We start from the raw sequence: 24,336 nt of genomic DNA, 5'->3' as shown, positions 1-24,336 counted from the left end.
TGCCTGATAGTGAGCTCCGTCTCTTGATGGTCAAACAGACACTTGTTGGGATCTTGAAAAGGTAGGGTTAATGGGTGTAAAGTGGATACAGGTTTCCTGTGTGTGTTCAGTTGGGAGGACATAAAAAAATAAGTACTTTTAATATTTTACAAAATGTTCTTGTTGGTGATGGTCACCTCATCCTGAAGGAGAGTATTTGGGAAGGCTGTGAACCTTTGCCAAATGCATTTTGGCTTCGAGCTTTGGGTCTTCAGAGAAATGCACTTAAAAGAATAATAATTCTATATTTAGTGGGTGATCTCTGGAAGGGTTATAGACGCCTGTCTAAGACTCCCGTATAGCCAAAATAATTGTACTTGCTTTACATGCTTATGATGTAAGGCCTTTTACATTTAGGTTGTTATGATCCAGAGCTGGGTATTGGTCTAAATGTGAATAATGCTGAACACAGTGTGTACATGCGCGCGCACACACACACACACACACAGGGACTTTAAAAATTCATAGAGAATGGAATGAAAAGATAGTGGATTTTTCCCCAAGAATGTTTTGAAGCCTCCTCTTATACATTTATTTCAAAATTGTCTTGTTCAGAACACAAGCACAGAATTCATGCCAATTCAGCCATTTTGAATGTCTAACTCCGTGACCTTGTTGCCGTTCTTCAGTCTCTGCAACCATTTCCACCCGCCATTCCTGAGCTGGCCTTTCTCCATTCCTATAAACTCGCACACCCTAAGCTTCATGGTACGTGTGTGTGTATTCATGATTTTATTCTAACAGACCTTTTTAATTGTATGTTTTCCTAGTTTGTGTTTCCCATTGTCTATTCGTTTTCTTGGTCATACTTAGTTGACAATGCTACGAGGATCCCTGATGGTGTAGTGTGACGGTGTAGTACACATAGCACTGCAGAGTCCAGGGTCAGCAGTTAGAAACCACTACAAGCTGCTGCAGGGGAGAGATACAAGGCTGTCTACTCCCACAAAGGCTTACAGTCTTAGAAACTCATTTTACCTTGTATTATAGGATTACTGTGGGGCAGAGGGACTATTTGGTGGTGAGTTGAATGAGTTAGGTAGCATTGGCTAAGCAGACCTTAAAATATCCACTGAGTACCAGGGTAGTGATTTAAAATAAAACTTTAAGAGCCCTACCATTGGAAACATTTAAAAGCCACAGTGCTAGTTTTTAAAACCTATTATTAATAGCAAGATTTTCTTTAGGAACTGCTGTCATACCACATCTGTCAGTCATGTTAATCGGCAGTTAGTGATGTAGCCCACGCCATTGTATTCTGTGGAAACACTGTGCTAGTCCTTGGGACCGCTTGTCTACTTTGATTCTGAGCAAAGTTTTCTTAGAGAAACAATTCCACATTTTTTCTCCAGCTACACAGCAACGTCCTTTTTAATGTGTTACATATGTCACTGGAGCTGTACAAGTCACACACACACACACACACACACACGTGTGCGCACACACACAAATCCTCAGTGCTCCATCCCCCAGGGATGTTTCAGTTGCTCTTACTTCCCACAGTTCCCTGCTACTTGAAAATAAAGACCAAGCTCACTGCTATTGAGGCAGGTCCAACTCCCAGAAGCCCTGGGGCCTAAGTAGCATGACTCCCGAGGGTTCCAAGCTGTCATCTTCGTGCAAGCAGACTGCCTCATCTTTCTCCAGTGGAGCAACTAGTGGGTCACCACGGCTGGCCTCTTCGTTGGCAATGGAGCCAACATCTCTCTTTCTCAGTGCTATCCAGTCGATGCTGACTCACAGGGACCGATCGGACATGGCCGGACCGCTCCTGTGAGTTTCCTAGACTAACTTTATGGGAGTAAAAAGCTTCATCTTTTTTCTGAGAAGCAGCTGGTGATTTCAAACTGCTGACCTTGTGGATGGTAGCCTGATGTGAAAAACCACACCAACAGGGCCACTTTCAGTGGCCAACATAACCAGTGTGAAACTGATCCATGAGAAATCATGGCTGCTCTATTCTTAGACACTGGATCTAACAAACAAAACAAAACAAAACAAACGATACCAAACAGATTAAGCCATTAGTCAGTTGCAGTATCACCTCAGGTGGTCAAGGGCAGGAGTTCTGACCATTCGTACCTGCTGTACCTCGTTCTGCCCCAGTGCCACAGCAGCATTTTCTTTCTGTCGTCTAAAGGGAAGCCAGCTCATCTCTCTAGTCACTAGACTCTAGTGCCTTAAAAAACACAAAGCGCCCTTCACGTAGTTGAGGCTTTCCAAACATCTTAGAGGAGAAGCAGTAGGATTCATACTCTAGAGCAGTGGTTCGCAACCTTTCTCGTGCTGTGACCCTTCAATACAGTTCCTCATGTGGTGGTGACCTTATTTTCTTTGCTACTTCCTAACTGTAATTTTGCTACTGTTATGAATCGGGCGACCCCTGTGAAAGGGTCATTCGAACCCCAAAGGGGTCACGACCCATAGGTTGAGAACCACTGCTCTAGAGCTTGGTAATTTAAAATTGAGAACCTGTAGTATGAGGTGGGGGGAGCCAGCCCCCACCACTAACCACGGGTTCAGTAAGCACAATTGTACGGTTGAGATATATAAATATTATATTAATGTCATCCAGAGCATGAGGGGTAGAGGAGAGATTGGAATAATGGAGTCAGACACATTTCATGGTAGCATGCTCACCTCAGCCCCGCTTGATGGTCCACCTGGAAAAGAGGGGGAAGTCATCGAGAGCATGAGCAATAGGAGAGAGTCAAACAATGGAGTTAGACACATTTTATGGTAGCATGCTCACCTCAGCCCCGCTTGATGGTCCACCTGGAAAAGAGGGGGAAGGGAAGGAGGACAAGGGGAAAGGGAAACAGGACAGGAGAGGAGAGGGGGAAGAGCAAAAGAGAGATCTCTATTGCTAACCCAGGCCTATACTGTATACCTTGGCACCTTGGGACCTGCAAGCCCACTCATTACAGGTAAAGACACACGTCACAGGAAGGGGTTGCACTATAGTAATGAGGGGGTGGTCTAGGCACATACAAGTAATAGGAAGGGGAGGGATTGGGGGTATACATGTGACAAGATGGGCTGATCCTAGATTTAGGATGGCAGTTTAACTTTGATGTCACAGAGCAGGTTTGACTTGTTCCTGGCTCAACTGATAGAGACCATTATCAGTAGGGTGTGAACTCCACCTACAGGAGCCTGTCCATTGTCCTTGAACAGCAGGGAGTGGGGCCTACCCTGTAGGCTGGCAACTAACTCCCTTCAGGGAGGATATCTGTAAGCACCAGACCTCCCCCCACAAGAACCATGTCCCCTCCCCTTTATTGAAACTCATTTTGTCCCCTTCATATTCTGGCACCTCAGTTACCTCTGCTCTCATGCTTCTTTTCAAATAAGCCAATTACCTTTCCTCTGTGATCCAATTTGCAGGTACATGATAAGCAGCAGGTTAGAATGAAGAATAAATGATTACTTTTAATGATGATCAGCACATCTGATGTGATAAATTATGATTAATGAGGAAATTAGCAGGGCGTGATGTAAATGAATCTGCTTTGAAAACTAAAGCTACAAAAAGATGCTAATGGCCATGCAGTGTTCTCTCTCTCTCTTTCTTTCTCTCTCTCACCCCTCCCCTGTTTCCCTCTTCCCCTCCCTCCCTCTCTCCTTCCCTGCCCGCTCCAGTGTTGGTGTTTGCTAGCTTTGTGAATATGCTGAACATATGTGGAATATGAAACACGATGTTTCGCTCATCAGTGTAAAAGTCTGGGAGATGACTTCTGTGTGGTACATGACTGTTCATTCGTCCCAGTGGAAGGCCCTTCACTAAGATGTTGAAAAAGACACGCGCAGTCCGTGTGTTTTGACTGCATGGGTGCGCAACAGGCCAACATGGTTGCTTGGCATACGGAAGAGGGCCTCTTCACTCAGAATGCATGCCTGTGGCCTAGGGAGCGGGAAGCCTGGTTCCTCACCTTGTGGCTGAGGGCACCAGCCCGTTCAACACCCCTTCCGGAGCTGAATGTCACTAAGTGAGCAGTGACGGTGATGATCATAAACCCAAACAATTAGCCATCTTATTAGGCATGTCAACAGATCACATGCATTTTATGGCCGAGAAGCACAGACTGTAGGGGATTGCTTATTTTGATCATCGTAGCCCATAGCTGTATGTGAAATAGACAAGCAGTGGTGGTGAAGGCACCCCACAAAGATCAGGGCTTTGAAGCATGTTTTTCTTTTTAGGACTCAGACACGACTGGTCCTTGCTATAGGGACATTGTCATAGGACCTTGGAGTATAGGCGTGGGACTCTGACCACGGCAATTGTCTCCTTGCATGTGCGTAGGTGGTGTGTTGGAGAAGGTATGCTTGCATGATCAAGAAGCAGGTTGTGGACTAGTGTAGTGCAAAGTAGTTCTAGGCAGAGATGATGAATGCAGCTGGGAGGGAGGGAGGGAAGGATCCAGGCTCTAGAAGAAATGAGATGGTTGATCAGCCCGTGAATGCTCATGGTAAGAAAGGTGCTGGTTTCACTCTGCAGACCCACCAGTGCCCATTGTGGTGAGTCCACTCCCCTGCCTGGTAACCCTACATGACCTGGTAGCAGTGCTCCATAGGGTTCTGAGGCTGTACCACTATACAGCAGTCCACTGCCGCCTCTTTTTCCAGCAGAGGGGGCTCAGGGGATTGAACTGCTGATCTTTTGGTTAGTAGTCCCATATTGACCCACTGCCCCACCCAGGCTTGTTTGTAGAGAAGCCATTGTATGAATGTTGGACGTCTTATGTAACCTTTACGACAGCCCTCGGCAGTAGGTTCTGTTCATTGCTTGATTCTACACACTGGGAAATAGAGAGTTACAGAGATGACATTTTTTCATGGTTACATCTTTAAAATCGCAATAAACAATTCCCACGTTCTTAATTCATACTACATCATTTATTATATTTTCCTCTAATTTACATACTTTAAACGATGTCATTTTTAATAGCACTGGACAGGTGACTTCATCCTTGAAAGTTTCCAGTAGAATGTCTTGTACAATAAACAAACAAACAAGCAAAAATATATGTGTTTTTTCATGAGATGGGAGGTACAAAATCAACTGTCTTTTCTAGCTTGACCAGCAATCCAGCAAATGTTAATGTAACTTCTGCAAAATCTTCCTAGAAGGCAATTAATAAAAGAAAAAAGGCCTAATTTCTGCTATTATGAATATAAAACATTTAAACATTTTTTATATTTTGCAGTCTCTCTTTATGCTTTTTAATTTACATTACTTGTGACAGTGTGGTCATTGCTGGACAGATATAAAGATTTAATAATATTTTGATAGACATAAATCATAAAGTAGGCATTTTCATATAGAGTTGAGATGAGACTGACAATGAGAAGTGACTATTGAGATGCGAGAAACCTTGATGATATTATAAGTTTTTGTGACTCACCAGTTAGGATGTGAGCATCGTCTTTGTGAACTATGTTACGGCCTATGTTACACAAGGCGGATTATTTTTTCTTCACCCATTCTCACCTTCTTCATTGGTCTTTCCATATTTACTACTACGCATGCCCTTGCCCTCTTTTCTTGTTTCCTCACACAAGAAGGGATCAAAAAGAGAACAGGATTTGGGGAGGGGGTTTTTGATAGTGAATGCAATGTTTTCTTCCTCAAAGCTGATCCTCTCTTGGCCTCTCTTCCAATATTTATCCATCCTGCTCAGTGAAAGAGGATAACCATTGAGGATATAAATGAAGCGATAAGTCTTAGCTGTAGCAGTGGTCCATGTTCTTGGGAACGCTGATGAGGAACTGCTAATATGGATATGTGTACATTACTTTCAATAATATTTATCATAAGTCTTACAAATGTACAGACAAGCTGAGCCACTACATTTACATGCAGCCATGAATCATGCATATTGGAAGTTTATGTAGAGTAATGATTACATACAGTGAAATGGAAAAGTGAAATGAAGAGATATGGGATTTTTCACAAACCTTTTGAAACCTTATGTGTGCAAAAATATAATTACAAGAGCGATCACTGATGCATTTTGAATAATATAGAAAAATCAAAACTGACCTAAGTATCTAACAATCAAAATATATATATACACTCTTCATAATGTAAAGCTGCTAAATTTAAATATCTATTGGCATAGAATATATTTATGATATTTTTTTATCTAAAATACCGATTATAGGACTTTCTGGAAAGATTGGGGTAAAAATATTTTATGTGAAATGAGTGGGCATAGACTTTTTGGATAATGATTCATCATGGCTATTCATCCAACTTTAAAAAGTTCTGAAAGATCTCCTTTTAAGCTATTTTCTAACATATGACTAAATAAACACGTGCAGTCAGAACAATGACATTGTTTTACATAAATATGAAAAGCACAAGAAGTGACAGGGAAGTGCAGAGCTCAGGGCTACCCATGAAACGGAGTATTGTTCACAGAAGAAAGGCGCCCACTGCATTGTGTCTGACTTTCTTCAGCCAATTCCCTTAAGGACTGGCTGCCTGGATCTGGGACAAAGCCACACCACCTCTGACCTCCACAAGGCCTAGCATGGACTCCTCGTTATACTGTTGTGCCACATCAGTGCCTTGCCATGCCAAGAAGTTATCTCCTAAATTGGTACTTCCCACCCTATCCACCAACCTATCAGCAAGTCTAGTTCAAGTGGTATTCACAAAAAGGATGGCAATCACGCTTACAAGATCGTTATGCATCTTAAATCCTCAATAGTTGCTCCCTGAGGATTGGAAGCTCCAGCCTCCATGCATTGAAGACTTACTAACTTCTGGTCTTGGTGAGGAGTCTTGAGTCCTTAGAGAGAACCATGGCTTGGTCAAGTAGATAGAAAGGCTTTGAAGATGAGGAAATCACCTCACGAGATGGATGGACACAGGGGCGGCAACAGTGGACTCCAGTAACTATTGGGACAACTGGGAGGATGGCATAGAACCCGGCGGTGTTTCCTTCGGCTGAGCGGAGGGCTTCTGGGAGTCAGCACTGAGACAGCACCCAGCAACAGGAGCAGCAACAGCACTCAGGCGTCCATGAAAACACATAGGCACAAACCGTGACCTTTCAGTGATCCGTGAGTGCTTCACCACTGTGCCATCAGGGCCCTGCACTTAGGAAACCTGTAGCCTGCTACGGCTCTTCTGAGGGCTACAGAAAGTGGGTGAGGGACTGCAAAGGATTGTGGGGTCTTCAATACAGGACAGCCAGCCTGCTCTTCTTAAACATCCCTTCCTGCTCTCCCCTAGTATTTAATAGCATTATTAACCTTCCCCTTTCAAGATTTTAAGTACATTATTATGACAAATATCCTTTTAATAACAAAGCCCTCTATTTAAGGAAATGTTAATCAGCTAAAAGAAACAAAGCCAATTAGTTACACGCTGTTAGATTTGTTCCCCATGTGACATAGTTCCTTGATGTCTGCAGAAACCGCTTATTCGTTAGAATTAAGCTAGACAAATGGCCCCCTCCCCTCGTTTCTTCTCCTCACTGCTGTAGCCTGCCATCCCGCCCCTGGATCTGTTTCGGTGACTTCCAGTTGGCCAGCCTGTTGCTACTCACCTGAGTTGTATTCCTGCCCGCTCTGCGTTTCTCAGACCCGCCTGGCTTTTATGGATATGAAGGCTGGCGTCCCTTGAAGGTGCTCCCTGGTCCTGTCCAGTGCTGCTGATTGCAGTGTACCCAGGGGAGGGGCGGATCCTCTGGGTTCTCCTTGAAGGCCATACGCCCAGCCTGGTTGGAACTCGCCGCCTGGTCTTCAGAGCGCCCAGCCATCTGAAATGTGATACCATAGCCATCTATTACAGCCACTACATGCAAAGCTCCTACATATGGGTGTACTTTAAAAAGTCATCTAGCCTTGATCTAGTTTCTATTTTCTGCTGTCTTCTCTTTGAGATTTATCTGTGTTTTCTTTTGTTGTTGTCCTGGGCCAGGGGTTGAGTGATTTCCTTGCTAGGAAATCCAGGATAGGCAAATCCATAGGGGTAATCACTAAATCAATAGTTCCTGAGGGTTCAGAGTAGACTTTCTACTCCCGTAAACAGCGATGGTCTTGGAAGCCCACAGGAGGGGCTATAAGCCCACAGGGGGTGCTATAGTCAGCATTGACTCCACGGCAGTGAGTGAGTGAATAGGCTTCTATCAGAGGAGGCTGGGAGATAATGAAGATCTAAGAATAATAAGTACAAGAATGAAGAACATGTTCTAAAATTGACTAAAGTGATGATTACCCAGCTTTTAAAAATATATGTAAGCCAATGAGTTGTATAGCATGTTAATTATACACTCATAAAACTGTTTTAAAAAGTCATCTAGTCCCTTAGAAGTTATATAAAAAAAAATCAGCCACCCATGTGTTCTTCTTGAGCTGGGTAGGATATAATAATCTCCCAAATTCCTGGAGTTACTGGGTCTGCCGGTGCATGCTTCCCGAGAATGCGTAGCCCTTGAAAACGCAGGGGAGCGTGACTGATGTGTTCTAGAATGCCAGCCGTGCCCCTCTTCTGACTCAGGTGCTGGTTTATCATCTCTACTTTCCATTTAGAAAATAGACTCTCTGGGCCCTGCAGTCATTTGGCCTCTGAGGTGCACTGCATTCATTTAATAAAGGATCCGACTCCTCCTTTGTCAAAAGCAGCCGCAGCAGAAGTGGATTTTGCCAAGCTCGGGGTTGGCCATGGCTGTGGACGACAGGGATACAGAATGGGGCCTATCTACACTGTGGCCGCTGGAGAGGTCTGCCTTCCTCCTCACGGTGCGCTCTCAAGAATCAGTTAGCAGGTGGACCAAGTAGGACATGATGATGGGAAGTCATGGGAAAGGATGGGGGCCTGCAAGTCTCCTCACGGGGCAGGCGTGCTCCATGGCGCGCTTCTGTGGGCAGAGCCTCTGTTGTTTGCTTTCCTTGGAGAAAGATGAGGCGTCCCACTCCTTTACGTATGCCCCCATGTGGACCCTCGAATAATGGCATTCCTCCCTTGGAATGTGTTGGGAACTTTAGAAACACTGGCATCAGGTTATGTATGTAACGTCATGACTGTTTTTTTGGTGGTGGAGGTGGTATGTGACGTGGAAATACATATGCAGGCCTTCCTTTTAAAACTAAAAACACTTTGGGGCATAAGAGCCTGAAAGGGCTCCCATTTGAATCTAGTGTGTTCAATTTTATTTCTTATCTTTAAAGAAGAAAATGACCCCTTTAAAAAGCTGAGTTTGGAAGAATACCTGGTCACTCGGGTGATCGGGTGTAGGTTTCCGGAAGACTCAGATGGGTTACTTCTAAGAAATTCTCTTCATTTCCATGGATGAAATCTATCACTGGATTTTGACTCTAGAAATGAGACCTTAAAGGAACATCTTGTGGGAAGGCTTTTGGTGGGTGGTATCCTGAGAAAATGGAGGTACTTATGAGACACGCCCACTGTTGCACCCTTCTTTCCGTTTCATTTAGAAATGAAATTTCTCGGTTTCAAACTAATTTGACTTATCTAATGCCCTTCCCTACATGTTCTTCCCAAGTTACCTTTCTAACTTGGGTTCTCAGCGCCTCAAGCTGTCATAAGAAGCTCATCTCCCAGTGGCCCGTTGACAGAAGTGTCAACATCTCCACGTTTCCTTCATCTTAGGGGAGATGAGAGACAGGAAGCTATCCACTAAAGCCGGGGGGAGGGGTGCGGAACTCCCAGGCCAGGGTCAAGGGGCTCATGGGTTCTAGGCTTATTTATTTTGAGTCCCACGCCCTTGTTTCATTACATAGCTCTTCCCTCCCTTCAGACACGCTGGTCGGGAATTTCAAACCCAGACTTGAACAGGAAGCTAGTGTTGTTTCAATTGGTTTCACTGAATGTTGTCAACTGTTCATCTGGGGACAAGCGAAGGAAGGCAATACCATCACATTGACTATTGTAGCAGGAGGGTGCATTTTATTTTTCTAGAAACATTCCCTCGGAATCTTAATTGCCTAATTAGACTTTTTATATTAGTGGCTGACAAGTGAGTGGTTATTACCGGTTTGCTTTGTTTGCAGGAGCACAAGGAAACATGCAAACACTTGTAAGATCTTTCCTTGTTTGTTTGTTTCCAGAAAAATGATATCAATATATAACTTTTTTCTTTAATTCTTCTTACTGTTAGGCAATTCGAAATCAGTTTAAGTATTTCCCGCAGCTCCTGGTAATCATCTAGTTTGTGTTGCTACCAAGAGGTGAGGCAGGATGCGTTATGAATGCATTGTCAGGGCTCACTACCGTCTGCCTTACCCATTCTGAGCAGACCCAGGCCTCCGGGTTACCCCGGTCTCATGATGGCCATCAAGCTGCATTGAATTTGCTGATGAGCTGGGAACTCTTTCTCTAGGACCAGTGTCATGGGAGTTTCTGCTGGACGCTCTTGTTCTCCTCGACCCTTATTTCAGAGTTCAGATAACTGATGCAGAAAACTTCCAACCCAGAGAGGACCCCTCTGTGGCCATGTATCTGATAGCTTTGCTGCTTCAGGAATGGTGGTCAGTTGCTGCATTTCTCACACTTAATGGCAGAGCTGAAGATGGGACACTGGCTCCTTGATCAAATTGGAGGCAGGCCACAGGAGCATCACCTGGGAAAGGTGAAACGATGCAGAGGACCCGGCGATGTGCAAGTTGATGGCGCTTGACGTGGTTGTGCTCCTACATGTTCTCCAAGGAGCTTGTCAACATCAATGAAAGCTGCTGCTCGACATAGAGGGCCTTTGAGTGGCACCAAGGATTAAGCACTTTACTGTGACCAGAAGGTCAGAGGTTGAAACAGTCTACCCGGAAGTGCCTTGGAAGAAAGGCCTGGCAACCTGCTTCCAGAAGGTCACAGTCTTCTCTGGACACACATGGGCTAGCCACTAATTGGAATCAACTTGGTGGTCACTGGTTAGTTATAATGCTGTTGTTAGGTTCTCTCTCGTTGGTTCCAACCCATAGCCACCCTATGTACAACAGAACATAACACTGGTGGGTCCTGCATCATCCTCACAATTGTTCTGTGTTTGAGCCCATCGAGACAGCCTCTGTGTCAATCCATCTCATGGATGGTCTTCGTCTGTTTGGTACCACACTACTTTAGCAAGCATCATGCCCTCTCCAGGGGCATGCCCAACATGCCCCTGACAACATGCCGAAATGGATGAGAAATCTCAGGGTCCTTGCCTCTGAGGAGCATTCTGGCTGTACTTTTCCCAAGACATGTCTATGTATTCTTTTTAGTGATCCATGGTACTTTAAATATTCTTCTCTAGCACCTAATGCAAATGCATTGATTCTTCTTTGGTCTTCATATAAAATGTCCAGCTTCCTCATGCATATTAGGCAATTGAAAATACCGCAACTTGGGCCCGGTGCACCTTAGTCTTCAAGTAACCTACTTATTTATGGTGCATACTTGAAACATGTCAGAAGCAGAAAATTGAGGATGGGGATAAGGAAAAAAAATAGGGAAGAGGAAATGTTAGTACTATAAACTTTTAAAAGCACCCGATTATAAAAACTCAAGGACATGAGAAAAATTTTAAAAGTAAGGTAAACTATTTAAAATACCACGGCTCAAACTTCTTGCTTTAGCATAATTATTTTGTTTTTCCTTTCTTTTCCCAGTAAACATTATTTCTTTATTTGCTGTCTCTTACATAGAATTTTATAGTGTGATTTTTGGGCCTGATCATCAAGTCAAAAAAACTTCTCATAGTGTGTGATAAAAAGCCTTGTGGATCTAATATTATGGACTGATGCTCTTTCACTATGCTGTATTTTATCTCACTATCAGTTTATACTGTATTAGGTAATTAGAAGACTTTAGTTTCTGTAGATTGATGAAGTGTGTTTATGTGTTGGTACATACCTATCCATCTGTGCCTTTTAACTTTCTCATTGGATATATTTCAAGGTTTGGAAATATTAGGTAGAAAGATGAGTCATTTTTAAAGAAGTGATGTTAGGACCCTTTAAAGGAGATGGAGGGAATTGAGAAATTCTTAAATTTCCATCTCGATATCTTTTCAGAATGTTAGCCTTCCTCTATCTCAGTCTTTAAGACATGCCTTTCTTTGTTGTGACTTTTGAAACTTGTAGATTCAACTTTTTTTGCTCAGATTGTGGCACACACAGGATCGGGGTTAGGCAGTCAGCTTACCAGCCCGCACCCTCCAGTCTCTGTTGCTTGCCAAATCTTTTAAATCTGGGCTGTATTTGTTGTCTCTTTAAAATTTCCTGGAATTTCTCTTAAGTGTCACTCGTTGTAATGTTTCTGCAGTGCCAGAGAGCAGCTCTGGCAGTGTCCTGATGGCAACATCAAAGCAAAGAGCTAAAATTCTGCTCACTTTGATTGATGAGCTCATTTTGTTGCAGTGGACAAATTGGATTCATTATATATATATTTTTTTTCTGGTAATAAAAATTTTTTCTGGTAATAAAAATTAACGTGTGATGTTGCTCTTCGACTGTTACTGGATCTTGACCTTAGTGAGCATCAAAGAACACCAACAGACAGCTTTACCAGAAAGCTACCTCCCTCCCCTTCACAGGAGCCCTGAACGTGGAAGACACGCTCCTCCTTTCCTTGTTCTGGCCGGCCGATGTGTGGATGGATGGGTCTGTGTGCTGCCTGGTGGGAGGCTGAGGCCTGTGGGAAAGGCGGCAGGGCTTTGTTTCCACTCCCCATTTCATTGTGATGCGTGTTTCTTTCATTTCAGCGCCTCCTAGGTTTACACGAACTCCTGTGGACCAGACCGGGGTCTCGGGCGGAGTTGCCTCATTCATTTGCCAAGCGACAGGAGACCCGAGGCCGAAAATTGTCTGGAACAAAAAAGGAAAGAAAGTCAGCAACCAGAGATTTGAGGTATTAGGTCCATTGTTCTGTTCCTCTGGGGGAGACCATACCTACCCTCACAGCCATGGGAATGCTGCTACCTGTGTGCTGTTCTCAGATAGCGCCACTCAGAACCCGTGGTCATGGCTTGCGTTGTAGTTGGTGGAAAACTCGACTCAAATTGGCATTTTCCAAAAGGATGGGAGGGGCGTGGGTGCAGGTAGCTGGCTTTTGTCTCTTTTGGCACTGAGGCTCAAAAGAGGTTTCTGGGAACCATCTCTGCTAACTTCAACCCCAGGCTTCTCCCATGAAATTGGAAGACAAAGCCCACTTGGTGAATGATGGCATGCATGCCTCTCCCTGAAGCGCCCTATGCCAGGAGCTTGCTTTGAGGTATAGACCCGTCTCTAAATTCCTCTGTGTGCATAGGTGGATGGTATCGGCTCATTAATAAACTCCGATCTGAATCCTTGTCTGCTGCTGGGGGTGGGATCCAGCCCACGGAAGACATGAATGAAAGCACAGTGTTCATCCGCGTGCCTGTTAGTAAGAAGAAGCGGAACAGAAGCTGGGCACCAAACAAAGTTGCCCCTATTCCCCGCCCTGGTGATTTGCAAGTCGAGTGAATCCAGTGAGAATAGTGCTTCAGTGACCTAGGTCAGGGCGTCACACTGAGAGGAGGATACTCACCTCGATCACATTGCAGCTCAACCCATTGAAGAAATCTTTTTTCTCCGTCCAGGAAAGCCTAGTGCATGGAAGATGATGAAACGTAATTTGCAGCTTCTTTCTGGCTTGTGTGTTAGGATCCTGACGGTTCAAATGGCGGTCACTCCAGAGAAAGAAAATAGTATCAAGTGCTTAGAGAAGCCCAAGGAGCAGATCTTTTAAGACAGAGAGCAGAGAGTATGATTCTTAGGCTATCAAGACTCAAACTGCTTCTGATCGTGAAACGGGCTTCCTCTCACCTGGGTGACTAATCTTCTCTCTGGGCTCATCCACTGTTTGGCAGAACTCAAAGCCAGTTAAAAGAGGGTTACATGGTTACCCAGCTGAGAGCCCCTGTCTCATGTTCTCCAGACTTGAAAAATGGCCCCAGTGCTTGTGGAACCTGATCATCCACTCTGGTGGAAATTAACATCCGGGCTGTAGTTGTCAAAAGGAGACTTTAAGAGGATGCTTGCTTGAGAGTCAAAGACAGCGATCTAAAGATTTAGTGGAAAATCGCATTTGAAAGACTCTTGGAAATATGTTCAACATTATATGTTTATTAAAAAAAATAGAGGCGGTGCAATTTTGGTCCACATTTTTGGAGCCTTAAGTGAAATTTAATTATTCTACCCAAGAGGAACTTGACATCGTTCTTGCTAGTGATCATGGCTGCTTGAAGGAAATCTTCAAACCAAGATGAAATTACAAGCCTGAACATTTCACAATGCGAGCTGTGTTCAATCTATAATTCTTAACCAGGGTCCTACGGACACATCCATGGAAAAGCAGTTATTCCAGACAAGTCGCCTTGTCTGGAATAGAAAAAGTTGGGGCAATGTTTTTCTTTTGAGGTGTCTGCGAATGGACTTGAACCTTTAATCTTTTGGTTCATAGCCTATGCCCCCACCAGGGACTCTGCATAACCAATACTAGATAGTAAATGGAACTTTATAAATCGGAAATCTCTACGCCAGCTTACAATGCCTGATGTTTCTGGTTTGCACTAAGAGCGCAGCCCCCCGTCTAGAATCTCGCTCAGCAGTACATGTGCACACAGTCCGCTGACAATCAGTATAGCCCAGTTCTCTGCCATGGACTTGATCCGACTCAGAGCGACCCTGTAAGGCAGGGGTGAACTGCCTCTGAGTTTCTGAGACTGTGACTCTCTGGAAATAGAAAGCTTCATCGTTGTCCCACAGAACAGCTGGGGGTTTTGAGCTGCCAATCATGCAGTTAGCAGGCCAGCGGGTAACCAGGAATATTGATGATTTTTAAACTTTGCTCTGATTAAGCAGTAGAAAGCATATATATATGCTCTATAATGTAGACTTCATAGGGTTGTGGTGCACTGAAAAGTAGGGCCCTTGGTTATCTTTGGAATTTTTAGTATATAAGGGTGCCACACCATGGAAGGACTTGAGGGGACCAGGTTTTCAAAGCCATCTCCTTTTTTCCCGTGTGTTAACCCACACATACTCAGAAGGACCCAATCTGGAGTGGAGCACCCCGGAATCGTGTGTGGGAGTCACATCTAAGTTTCATGCTCAGGGAATTGCAGGGAAGCACCGTGCCTCCATCCACAGCTGAACCAGCACAGGCTGTTGACAGAGGACTCTCTGTCAGCCCCGTGCACACCGCCAGCGCCCATGTCATCCTTTTGGTAAAGGAACACTTGGATGAGCTGACAAGTATCTGGGATGACCAGCATAGCTAAGCTGCTTCCGGATTAGAGCCTCCGGGATGGCAACATCTGGGTGATTGTTTAGGACATTCTGCCTGCTGAAGGAAGCCTCCATTTTTACAGCAAGAATGCTCTCCCCCCTCCCCCCTCTCCCCCAATAAAGAAACAAACGGAAAATGTGAAGCTAGAACAAATACTGGAATGATTTATGGCAAAATTAATGCATGCCACCAGGCAGTAGGGTTGTGGAAGCTGCCCTGTTGGTTGCTTAAGCCCTATATGTATGCAGTTCCTCTTCGTGGTTTGCTCATCTGCACTCTTTAAGATGAGACCATAGCAACGTCACGAGCTCTCTGTGGTGGCTTGCATTAATTCTTCTCCCTAACGTCCAATTAGTGAACGACTCCACATGGGCACATGTGTATTCAGACACAGAATAATGTGAAGAGTTTATCCATCAGTACCAAAAGTGTCTGCAAAATTAAGAGGGCTTCCTTGCCCTAGATCCACTATGCCAGCCTATTTGGGCAGGAGAAGAACCTCGGCATTAGGCTCCCTACGTGGTTTCAACGTGATAGCATCCTCTCATCTCAAACTGCTGCTGTTTTTCTCCAGCCTGTGGCGCGCCACTCCTCCCCAGGGTTTAGCTGAGGGGTAGACGCTTGTAACAACATCTGTGACAGCTGTTGTTTCCTCCTATAGGTAATAGAGTTTGACGATGGCTCAGGATCAGTTCTCAGAATACAGCCCTTACGGACTCCTCGGGACGAGGCCATTTATGAATGTGTGGCCGCGAATAATGTGGGAGAGATAAGTGTATCCACCAGACTCACAGTTCTACGTGGTAAGTGCTCAAGGGCCAGACAATCAAATGCATCATGCTTGGAATTGCCTATCTTGGGGCGGTTCTTTTATAAAGTCTATGGGAAGGGCTAATGGAAGCAGACAGAACAAAACCGCTTCTCATGGTCGAGCTTGTAAACAGGAAGTTGGAAAATGCTCATCGGAGACATGAAAGGGGGGTTTTGTGTGCCAGGTACCGTGTTGAATTTCCATGTCGATCCAGGGAGAGACCACGGGAGGCTCCGCGTCGGCCTGTCAGCATTCCCAGTGCAGAGGTGGGGGGTTTGTTTTTCCTACATGTGTCTGCAGCTGGGTTGTAACGACTGTCTAAAGTGACACTGATGTTTGCAAAATTTAAGGAGCAACCTCAATTGAAAAATGAGTTCCTCCCGAATGGTTGGTCAGGACCAAGGTCAAGCAAGGCGTCTTTCTCCATTGATGTCAGAGGTTCTCAACCTTCCTAAAGCCGCGACCCTAATACAGTTCCTCATGCTGTGGTGACCCCACAGCCATAACATTATTTTATCACTACTTCATCACTATAATTTTGCTACCCTTATGAATTGGGTGACCCCTGTGAAAGGGTCATTCAACCCACAGGTTGAGAACCACTGAATGATGTCCTGGACCATCCTGAGCTAGCACCTATGGATCCAAGGGAGAACGTGGCTTCCGTCCATGGGTTGGGGTCTTCAGCTGTGTTGCTTTTGCACTTTGCCCCACTGGCTTCACTTCTGTCCTCTCTGTGGGATGGCAGCACTGGAGGGAAAGGACCATGATGCGAACTGGGTTGTGTATTCTGAGCTTTGTTTTGGGTACAGAGATAAAGATGTCTCCCAGCTTGGCTAACCTAGTATGAAATTCCCAGGTGACTATTTCTGTACCTTTTTCTACGTTGTTCCCTGCATACATATTGTTTGCTTTGCTTAAGCTCCGTCGTGGTTAAACCCAGCATTAAGAAGTGTAGGGTTTCTTAAGATGAAGGTAATTGGGAAGAAGGGATTATGGAGTAATTGCAGCTGAACATACATAGATTAGGGTGATTCCTATCCCACCCCCATTTCTCTCTTTTTTTCTCTCTCCCATTGATGACTCAATTTCATTCTTATTTACAACCAGGCAGGTTTTTTGTTTCTTTCAAAGAGAAATACTTTTCTCTAAGAAAAGGTGTGGTCTCTTGGTTTTGTCAGTAAATAACATTTCGTAAGATTTCTCAGTTCCTAGGAAAAAAAGGGAGATTTACCTAGTGGATATGAGCCTGGAAAAATAAACTACATAGCTCCCAGGAAGGAACCACTTGACAGTCCAAGAAGCCTTGAAAAATGGGGTTTTACCAAGGGATGCATGTTTGTGGCAAATCGGAATGAAGTCATAATGGCTTTTCTCCATGAACTTTTTGAAACCCGCTATGTTTTGAAAGATGTAAATCAGAGACTGATATTTTAGAATATTAAGTGGAATATTTAAATAGTAAAAATATTGGCAATTAGGTGTTTATCTTTGAAATTCCTGAAACAGAATGCTGCTAACACAGAGAACTCAGTTCTGAGCTACATTTCTATCCCAGCTGAACCAATGCAGAAATCCCTGCCTCCCTAAAAGAATGGCAACATGCTTGAGAACAAATTGCCGGTCGTGCTGACGTTCAACTAGAAGGGACGATGTCTAGGTACTAACACTAGTCTCAAATCCCCAGAGAAGAGCTGATTTGTGATCTTGGTGTCTTAAGATACTAACCAAATGGACCTTCTGCTACAGGGGTGTGATTTTACCTCTTTACGGGGTCCTGGTTCAAATTGTGCCAAAATTTTGGGTTGCGAACCACAAGGTTACCAGTTTCAAACCACCAGCTACTCCTCAGGAGAAAGAGGAGGCTTTCTACTGTCCTAAAGAGTTAAAGACTCAGAAATCTTGGGCCATTCTTCTAAGTCCTTTCAGCCACTGAGAGTAGAATGGATGTGATGCCCGTGAGCTTTGAGATGGCGTAGGGCCCAGGTGAGTGTAGAAGAAGGAGCTACCGCAGCTGTGGGCCCACAGCTGAGCATTTCTTTCATGGTTCCTGCCATGCCACCGTCAAAGGTGATCAGAGCCTGAGATTCTCATGGGTGGTAGAAGAGGAAGCCGTGGAACCACACACCTCATGGACGCACTGCCCCCGTCCAGGGTCTCTGTGCCCAAGGTGGATTCTTAAGTATACCTTTAGGCCGCTTCCAACTCTGGAGGGAGAGTAAGGCCAAGCAGGAGGGAAGAAACCAGAACCTGTGATGTGGACATGGTGGAAACAAAGGAGGGAGTTTCATTGTTAATGGGCAAGCAGCAGCAAGCAGAGTGAAGTTAGGGGTCTGATTTCAGAGGTGGCAAGGATCTGGGGACTGTCCCCATATGTTCTTGAAGTTGGAATGCAGAAAGTACCTGAGTCTTTGCATGTCATTCCCGTAGAACATTGCTCCCCAAACCAGCACCAGTAATCTCCTTAGTAGTTACTAATCTTGGCTTGAAGCATCTAAGGAGTATCATTTTATCTTTAAAAATGTTAACAGATCAAAGATGAGACATTGATGTCACCCAGCCTAGTAAACCTCTCTCATGAAATACATTTATGCGAAGGTCGACTACGCAGATGCTTAGGACTTTTGATGATCTCCCTCTTTTTTAAGTGTCTACTCTGTGTATAAACGTACTGCGTTTTGTGATTGACGAAGATCAACCCGTAAGAAAATACACACATACAGATAGTTCTGGCCCTGTCTCTGAGTGAGCCATCTTTCGTCTCCTCTCCCCCACCCACCCTTTCCCTTTTCCCTCCCTTGTTCCCTCCTTGCTTCCCTCTGCCCCCTGGCTTCTTCCCTCTCCCCCTCTTCTCTCCCCCTTCCCTCTTCCCTCCCTCCTGCCCTCCCTCCCTCCTGTGCTCCCTCCCTCCCTCCCTCCCTCCTGTGCTCCCTCCTGTGCTCCCTCCCTCCTGTGCTCCCTCCCTCCCTCCCTCCTGTGCTCCCTCCCTCCTGTGCTCCCTCCCTCCCTCCTGTGCTCCAAGGAGGCTTTGGATTGGGACACCCTCAGATCACTTCTCTCCATCCTTCTCTGGGTCTGTGACACGCCAGTTTCAGGAAGTCCCTGAAGGTGACTTGTATTGAGATAACAACATACACCGCAAGCCGCTGGATGAGACAACGAAGACATTTCTTTTGGAAATAGAGAGAGATGTTTGCATAATATGTCTGTTTCCAAAAAGGGGCGGGGGAGAGTAAGCCATTATAGCTGTTGTTAAAAAAAAAAAAAAAGGCAGGAAACGTTTACAATCTTTCAGGGAGCAGGCAGTTAATGCTCTCTGCCTTTGTGCAGTACCCTGTGATCAGAATTAGCATGTTCATTACAGTCTCATTTTATTAATGCCTCTTTTTGTAGATGAACACAGTTGTCCCCGCTGTGAAAATGGTACTTTGCCGTTTATGTTATAAAGTGGTCTCGGCTGGGGACCCAGGCGAGGCACATTAAAGAACAAAGCACAGCTGCCTGCCTGTCACACAAAAGAGTTTTTATGAAAGACGGAAACAAAAAGGGAGAGTGGCCGACACGGAGCAAGCTTGCTGCCAGTGGTGGGGCCGAGGGAACCTGGCGTGGCATGGCTTCACTCGCATAGGTGAGCACTTCCAGTGGAGTGAGAACGACGTGATGAAGGCTACCTGCTACCTGTAGTGCCAGGCCAGAAAGAGGTGGTGGTAGACCCAACAGACACTTCGGACAGACCAGTCGGATTTATAATGTGTACTTCTGACAGACCGATAGGATATATAAGGTGTACTTCTGACAGACCAGTAGGATATATAACGTGAACTGGAGAGCCCTGGTGGCGTAGTGGTTTCTCATTGGGTTACTATGTATACGGTCAACAGTTCAAAACAACCAGCCGCTTCATGGGAGAGATGGGCCTTTCTACTCCTGTAAACCCTTAACAGTCTCAGAAACTCACAGGGCTGTTTTCCCTGTCCTTTAAGGTCGCTGTGAGTCAGCATCGACTCTGTGGCAGGGAGTTTGTTTTGAGTGCTTACTGTTGCTGCATGTGTTGAGGGAGCCCCAGGAATGTTGAGCAGGATGAGGATTTGGGGGCTGACCTTGGCTAATCTTATCTGTGAGGCAAACAGCCACAGTGTAGCAAGTTGGAAATGCTGTGCTCTTGCCCATACAGCTAAACTGGAGTTAACTAGTGATCGTTGCTGGGTGACCTTGGGACGGTGCGCCTTAACCAGTTTTGTGTCTCCTTGGTATATGTGAGACACGGCCCTTGATTCTAGAAGGCCAGTCTTTGGTGGCCAAGTCCGCCTAGCCTGTGATGTGAAAGGAGCAGGGTGGGAATCAGGAGGTGTGCGCCCTGTGCCTGAAGCCCTTGGGTGAGCGCTGGCCCAGTTCATGCCCCATGGAAGCATGAGACCTGAGTGGACTCTTCAATAGCTTGTAGGAATCTGTCAGACAGAGGTAGTGTGAGAAGGTTAGAGGTGGTGCAAGTTTCATGAACAGTCGACATATGTAAGAAACGGCTAACTCATCAGGGTGCAGGGGGGAGGGCAGCTAGGTGGGAACAGTAGTCAGGAGCTCAGAATGTTATCACTGTCGATTGTCTTCGTTCAGAGCCTTGGTGGTGTGGCAGGTATGCCCTGGGCAGCGATCCACATGCTCAGCAGTTAGGCACCACCAGCAGCTCTGGGAGAATGATCGGGGCTTCTCTACTTCAGTAAACCGTTACCCTCTCGTAAACCCACAGAGGCTCCCTGTGACCCAGTGTTGACACCATGGCGGTGAGTGGGCGGTTGCCCTGGCGTTGGCTTCAACTCAAGGCGGGTAGGTGAGTGGGTGGGTGGCCCTCCATGCAACAGGAAACCCTGCCCTCTTATCCAAATGGGCAAGCTTCTGTTGGCCTTTGAATTGACACCTTGGCTGGCGCAGTGGACTCAAGCCCTGGAACAGTTGTGTGGATGGCAGAGGCCATGAAAGCGCTTCCTTCTGCTGTGCGTACTGCTGCCAGGGGGACCCCTCAATAGCACCTGAGAACCACAGCCACCTTTTAGCATCTTACTTACACAAGCAACCAGTGTGACACACTTAACACAAGGGCCATGCTCAGCAGAGAGTCGAAGTTACAGAATAACTAGACAGAAATGTGGTGGAGGCTTGTATGTTCCCTGGCTAAGAAGATTAAAGGATACACAGCCAGCCTGAAAGCACAAGACTAACTTAACAAAGTCCATCTGTGTTTGAGTTGACGTTTGCACCTCCACTGTATCGAGATGCTTTGTTTAAGTAATATACCAAATATGCCACAGCGACCTATATGTAACTGATGTTAATACTTTAATTGGCTTGTTGGTGGGCTGTCATTGATAAAATTTGAAGTTTTAAAAATTAAATCTCCTGACTTTCAATAGGAGTTTTATTTTAAGCTAGTAATTATGCCATAGTTTTAAAAGTTACACATGCATAATTTATTGAGTTTGGGGCCATAAGCATACCGAATGCCTCATCTAGGATTTAATTGTCAAAATCCTCATTACATATTTCTGTGGAAAGGCAAGTAATTTATTTTATCTTATTAAAAAAAAAACACAACAACTGTGAGTGAATGCTACATTGAACATAAGTATTGATGATATACATACTAGTATATTTAATATATTTTATTAGAAATCACAGTGAATTTAAAGGCCTTTGTTATCTTTGACCTTTCCAAATGAGCTTGTGCCTGTAACTATATCTGAATATTTTCCATGCCCTACTTTTCTGTGGCTTTAAACTTTCCTCTTGTTTTTTTTTGTTTGTTTTACATTTCATAAAATATATTCTATTTTCACTCGTTATCACAGTAGATTATTTTCCCCCTAATTAATAGCTCTTGACCATCAACCAACTACCATTGGGTTGATTTCAACTCCTACTGACTGGCGACTCTATAGAACAGCTTAGAAATTCCCCATGTGGTTTCCTTTCCGAGGTTGTAATCTCTACAGAAGCACACTTCTGTGTCTGTCTCCTAACGAATGTCTGGTGGTTTTGAACTAATGACCTTTTAGGCAACAGCTAAATGTTTAACCAGAGTATCTTTTTACTGTAAGTGTCCCAAACTCACTGCCATCAGGTAGATTCCCACCCTGCAGGACAGGAGCATTGCATCTGTGGTTTCTGGAGGCTGTGCATCTTTATAGGGGCAGAAAGCCTCTTCTTTCTTCAACAGACCAGCGTGTGGATTGGAACTGCTCACTTTGTGGTTGGCAGTCCAACTTGTCTATGCCAGCGGAGCTCCTGATGGTGTGGGTAGGACCTGCCTAGTTTGTCCTCTGGGACTTTTCACTCTCTGAAACTATACTCTGCTTAATGAAATTGTTATTTTGCCGGCTATGTGTTCTCACCATTTGCCTTTTTACTTTGTGGCATTTTCTCTAACCTAGAAATGTTCTAGGCATTTACTGGTCAACCCCCACCCCTGCCCCAGTGCTTGTGGAGGGGAGGGACCGTATCTATGTGTACGGGATAGACAGATACAGTAATGTGGAGTCATATGATGTGCTAAGAAACCATGTGGGCAGAGTTAATCCCCCTTTGCATATGCAGGTAGAAGTGATGATTGCTTCTGGAATGATTGTAGGATGCACTGTGTCATCTGAAACCATAAAATCCGGGCAGATGGACATGGGATTCAATGGCGAGAGTGAAATAGGGGAAACCACAGTAACGAGAGAATGATTTCTGTAGCCAGATCTGGGTTCATAGGAACCCTTCTCCACTTCCTATTTTCATAGTTTAAACATTGAATCAAAAACCCACCTTTTGCAGCCGAGTTAATTCTGCCTCAGGGCAGGGCAAACCCTGGGTGCTGCACAGCAGAACTGGGTATTGGTGGCTATAATGTTAGCAGAACCAAATCACCAGGGGTTTCTTCTTTTTCACCTCTGAGTGGGTAGACGTCAAAGTGCAAACCACATGTGTCACCCCGAGACCCTTTACTGTATGTAGTTTAAGTTTCAAATTTCCCACCTTGAGAACCGCAGGCAATCCTTGCTCTTTTACATTGGCTTGTTTCGAGATGTTGGCGGGCTCTATGCAAAGCATGTGCTATGATGTCTAAAGTATAAAAGCTACTGAAAAATATCAATATGCTTCCTCCACTCTTCATCATCCCTTTGAAGCTCAGCCACTTGTGTCTGTTAACTCTTTGCTCCACTGCTCAATCTCCGGCACCTGAGCAGCCCCACACATAACCACTCAAGAAAGGTTCCTTAAACAACCTCACAGCCGTGCTGATGAATGAAGAGGGTGAAGGAGCTTCGGGAAGAAGTTATCCTTAGGTGATAAGACATTGCTTAGCCTAAAGGGATAAGTCTGAAAAAATGGCTCAAGTCTCTTATCCCAGTTGTTTCATTATGTATTCCAAAATTACAGGCATACTTTAAGGAAATTGTGGGTTCAGTTCCAGATTATTACAATAAAGATTATTTTGGTTTCTCAGTGTCCATAAAAAATATACTTAGTTAAGACTCTCATCCATTAAGTGTATGGCATTATGAAATCAAAATGCTGTGAGAATGATCACATGACCGGAGTAGGAAAGAAGCTCACATTATAGGAAAGCAGCACTGTTAGACTTATAATCTGTGCTACAAATTGTTACATTGTAACACATGCAGTGTCTCAGATCCTTACTAAAGTGAAGTCTGATAAAAGGAGATATGCCCGCATTTTGTCAGCCTAAAGATCATTTATTACTTCATCAATGGCCGATGTGGAACACCAACTTTCTTTTTACAGTTTGCTTTTCTTCTTTTTTTTAATTCTTTTTTTTTCCCCCTCTTTTTAAACATTTTATTAGGGGCTCATACAACAATTATCCCAATCCATACACACATCAATTGTGTAAAGCGCATTTGTACATCGTTTCTCAAAACATTTTCTCTCCATTTAAACCCCCGACATTAGGTCCTCATTTTTCCCCTCCCTCCCCGCTCCCCCCTCCCTCATGAGCCCTTGATAGTTTATAAATGGGTATTTTGTCATATCTTGCCCTGTCCGACGTCTCCCTTCATCCACTTTTCGGCTAATGTGATAACATGGGCATTTGTGATTTTTATGATGTTGGTCAACCAGGCCAGGTCGATGATTGCTTGGAAGGCCCGGGTCACCCTCAGGCCATACTTGCAATTCTATTCCTTTACTGTAATACCTAGAGGTCAGTGGCTCAGGCCCACCA

General features: G+C 44.8%; 1 protein-coding gene across 45 annotated transcripts in view; it reads left to right on the top strand.

The window, feature by feature from the left end:
• The window catches only part of PTPRD (protein tyrosine phosphatase receptor type D), a 995,611-nt gene that overhangs the window by 649,726 nt on the left and 321,549 nt on the right, over window positions 1-24,336 (top strand). For all 45 annotated transcript variants that reach the window (XM_045289116.1, XM_045289153.1, XM_045289139.1 and 42 more), the window contains 2 exons: window positions 12,756-12,901; window positions 15,966-16,107. In XM_045289116.1, the coding sequence (XP_045145051.1) occupies window positions 12,756-12,901; window positions 15,966-16,107 (288 nt within the window). The remainder of the gene's footprint in view (window positions 1-12,755; window positions 12,902-15,965; window positions 16,108-24,336) is intronic.

The sequence above is a fragment of the Echinops telfairi genome, unplaced genomic scaffold (genome assembly GCF_000313985.2).
Source record: "Echinops telfairi isolate 266 unplaced genomic scaffold, ASM31398v2 ScPeMD7_25;HRSCAF=90, whole genome shotgun sequence".
Taxonomy (NCBI): domain Eukaryota; kingdom Metazoa; phylum Chordata; class Mammalia; order Afrosoricida; family Tenrecidae; genus Echinops; species Echinops telfairi.
The sequence above is the reverse complement of the archived record's forward strand: the minus strand, read 5'-3'. Positions and strand labels throughout refer to the sequence as shown.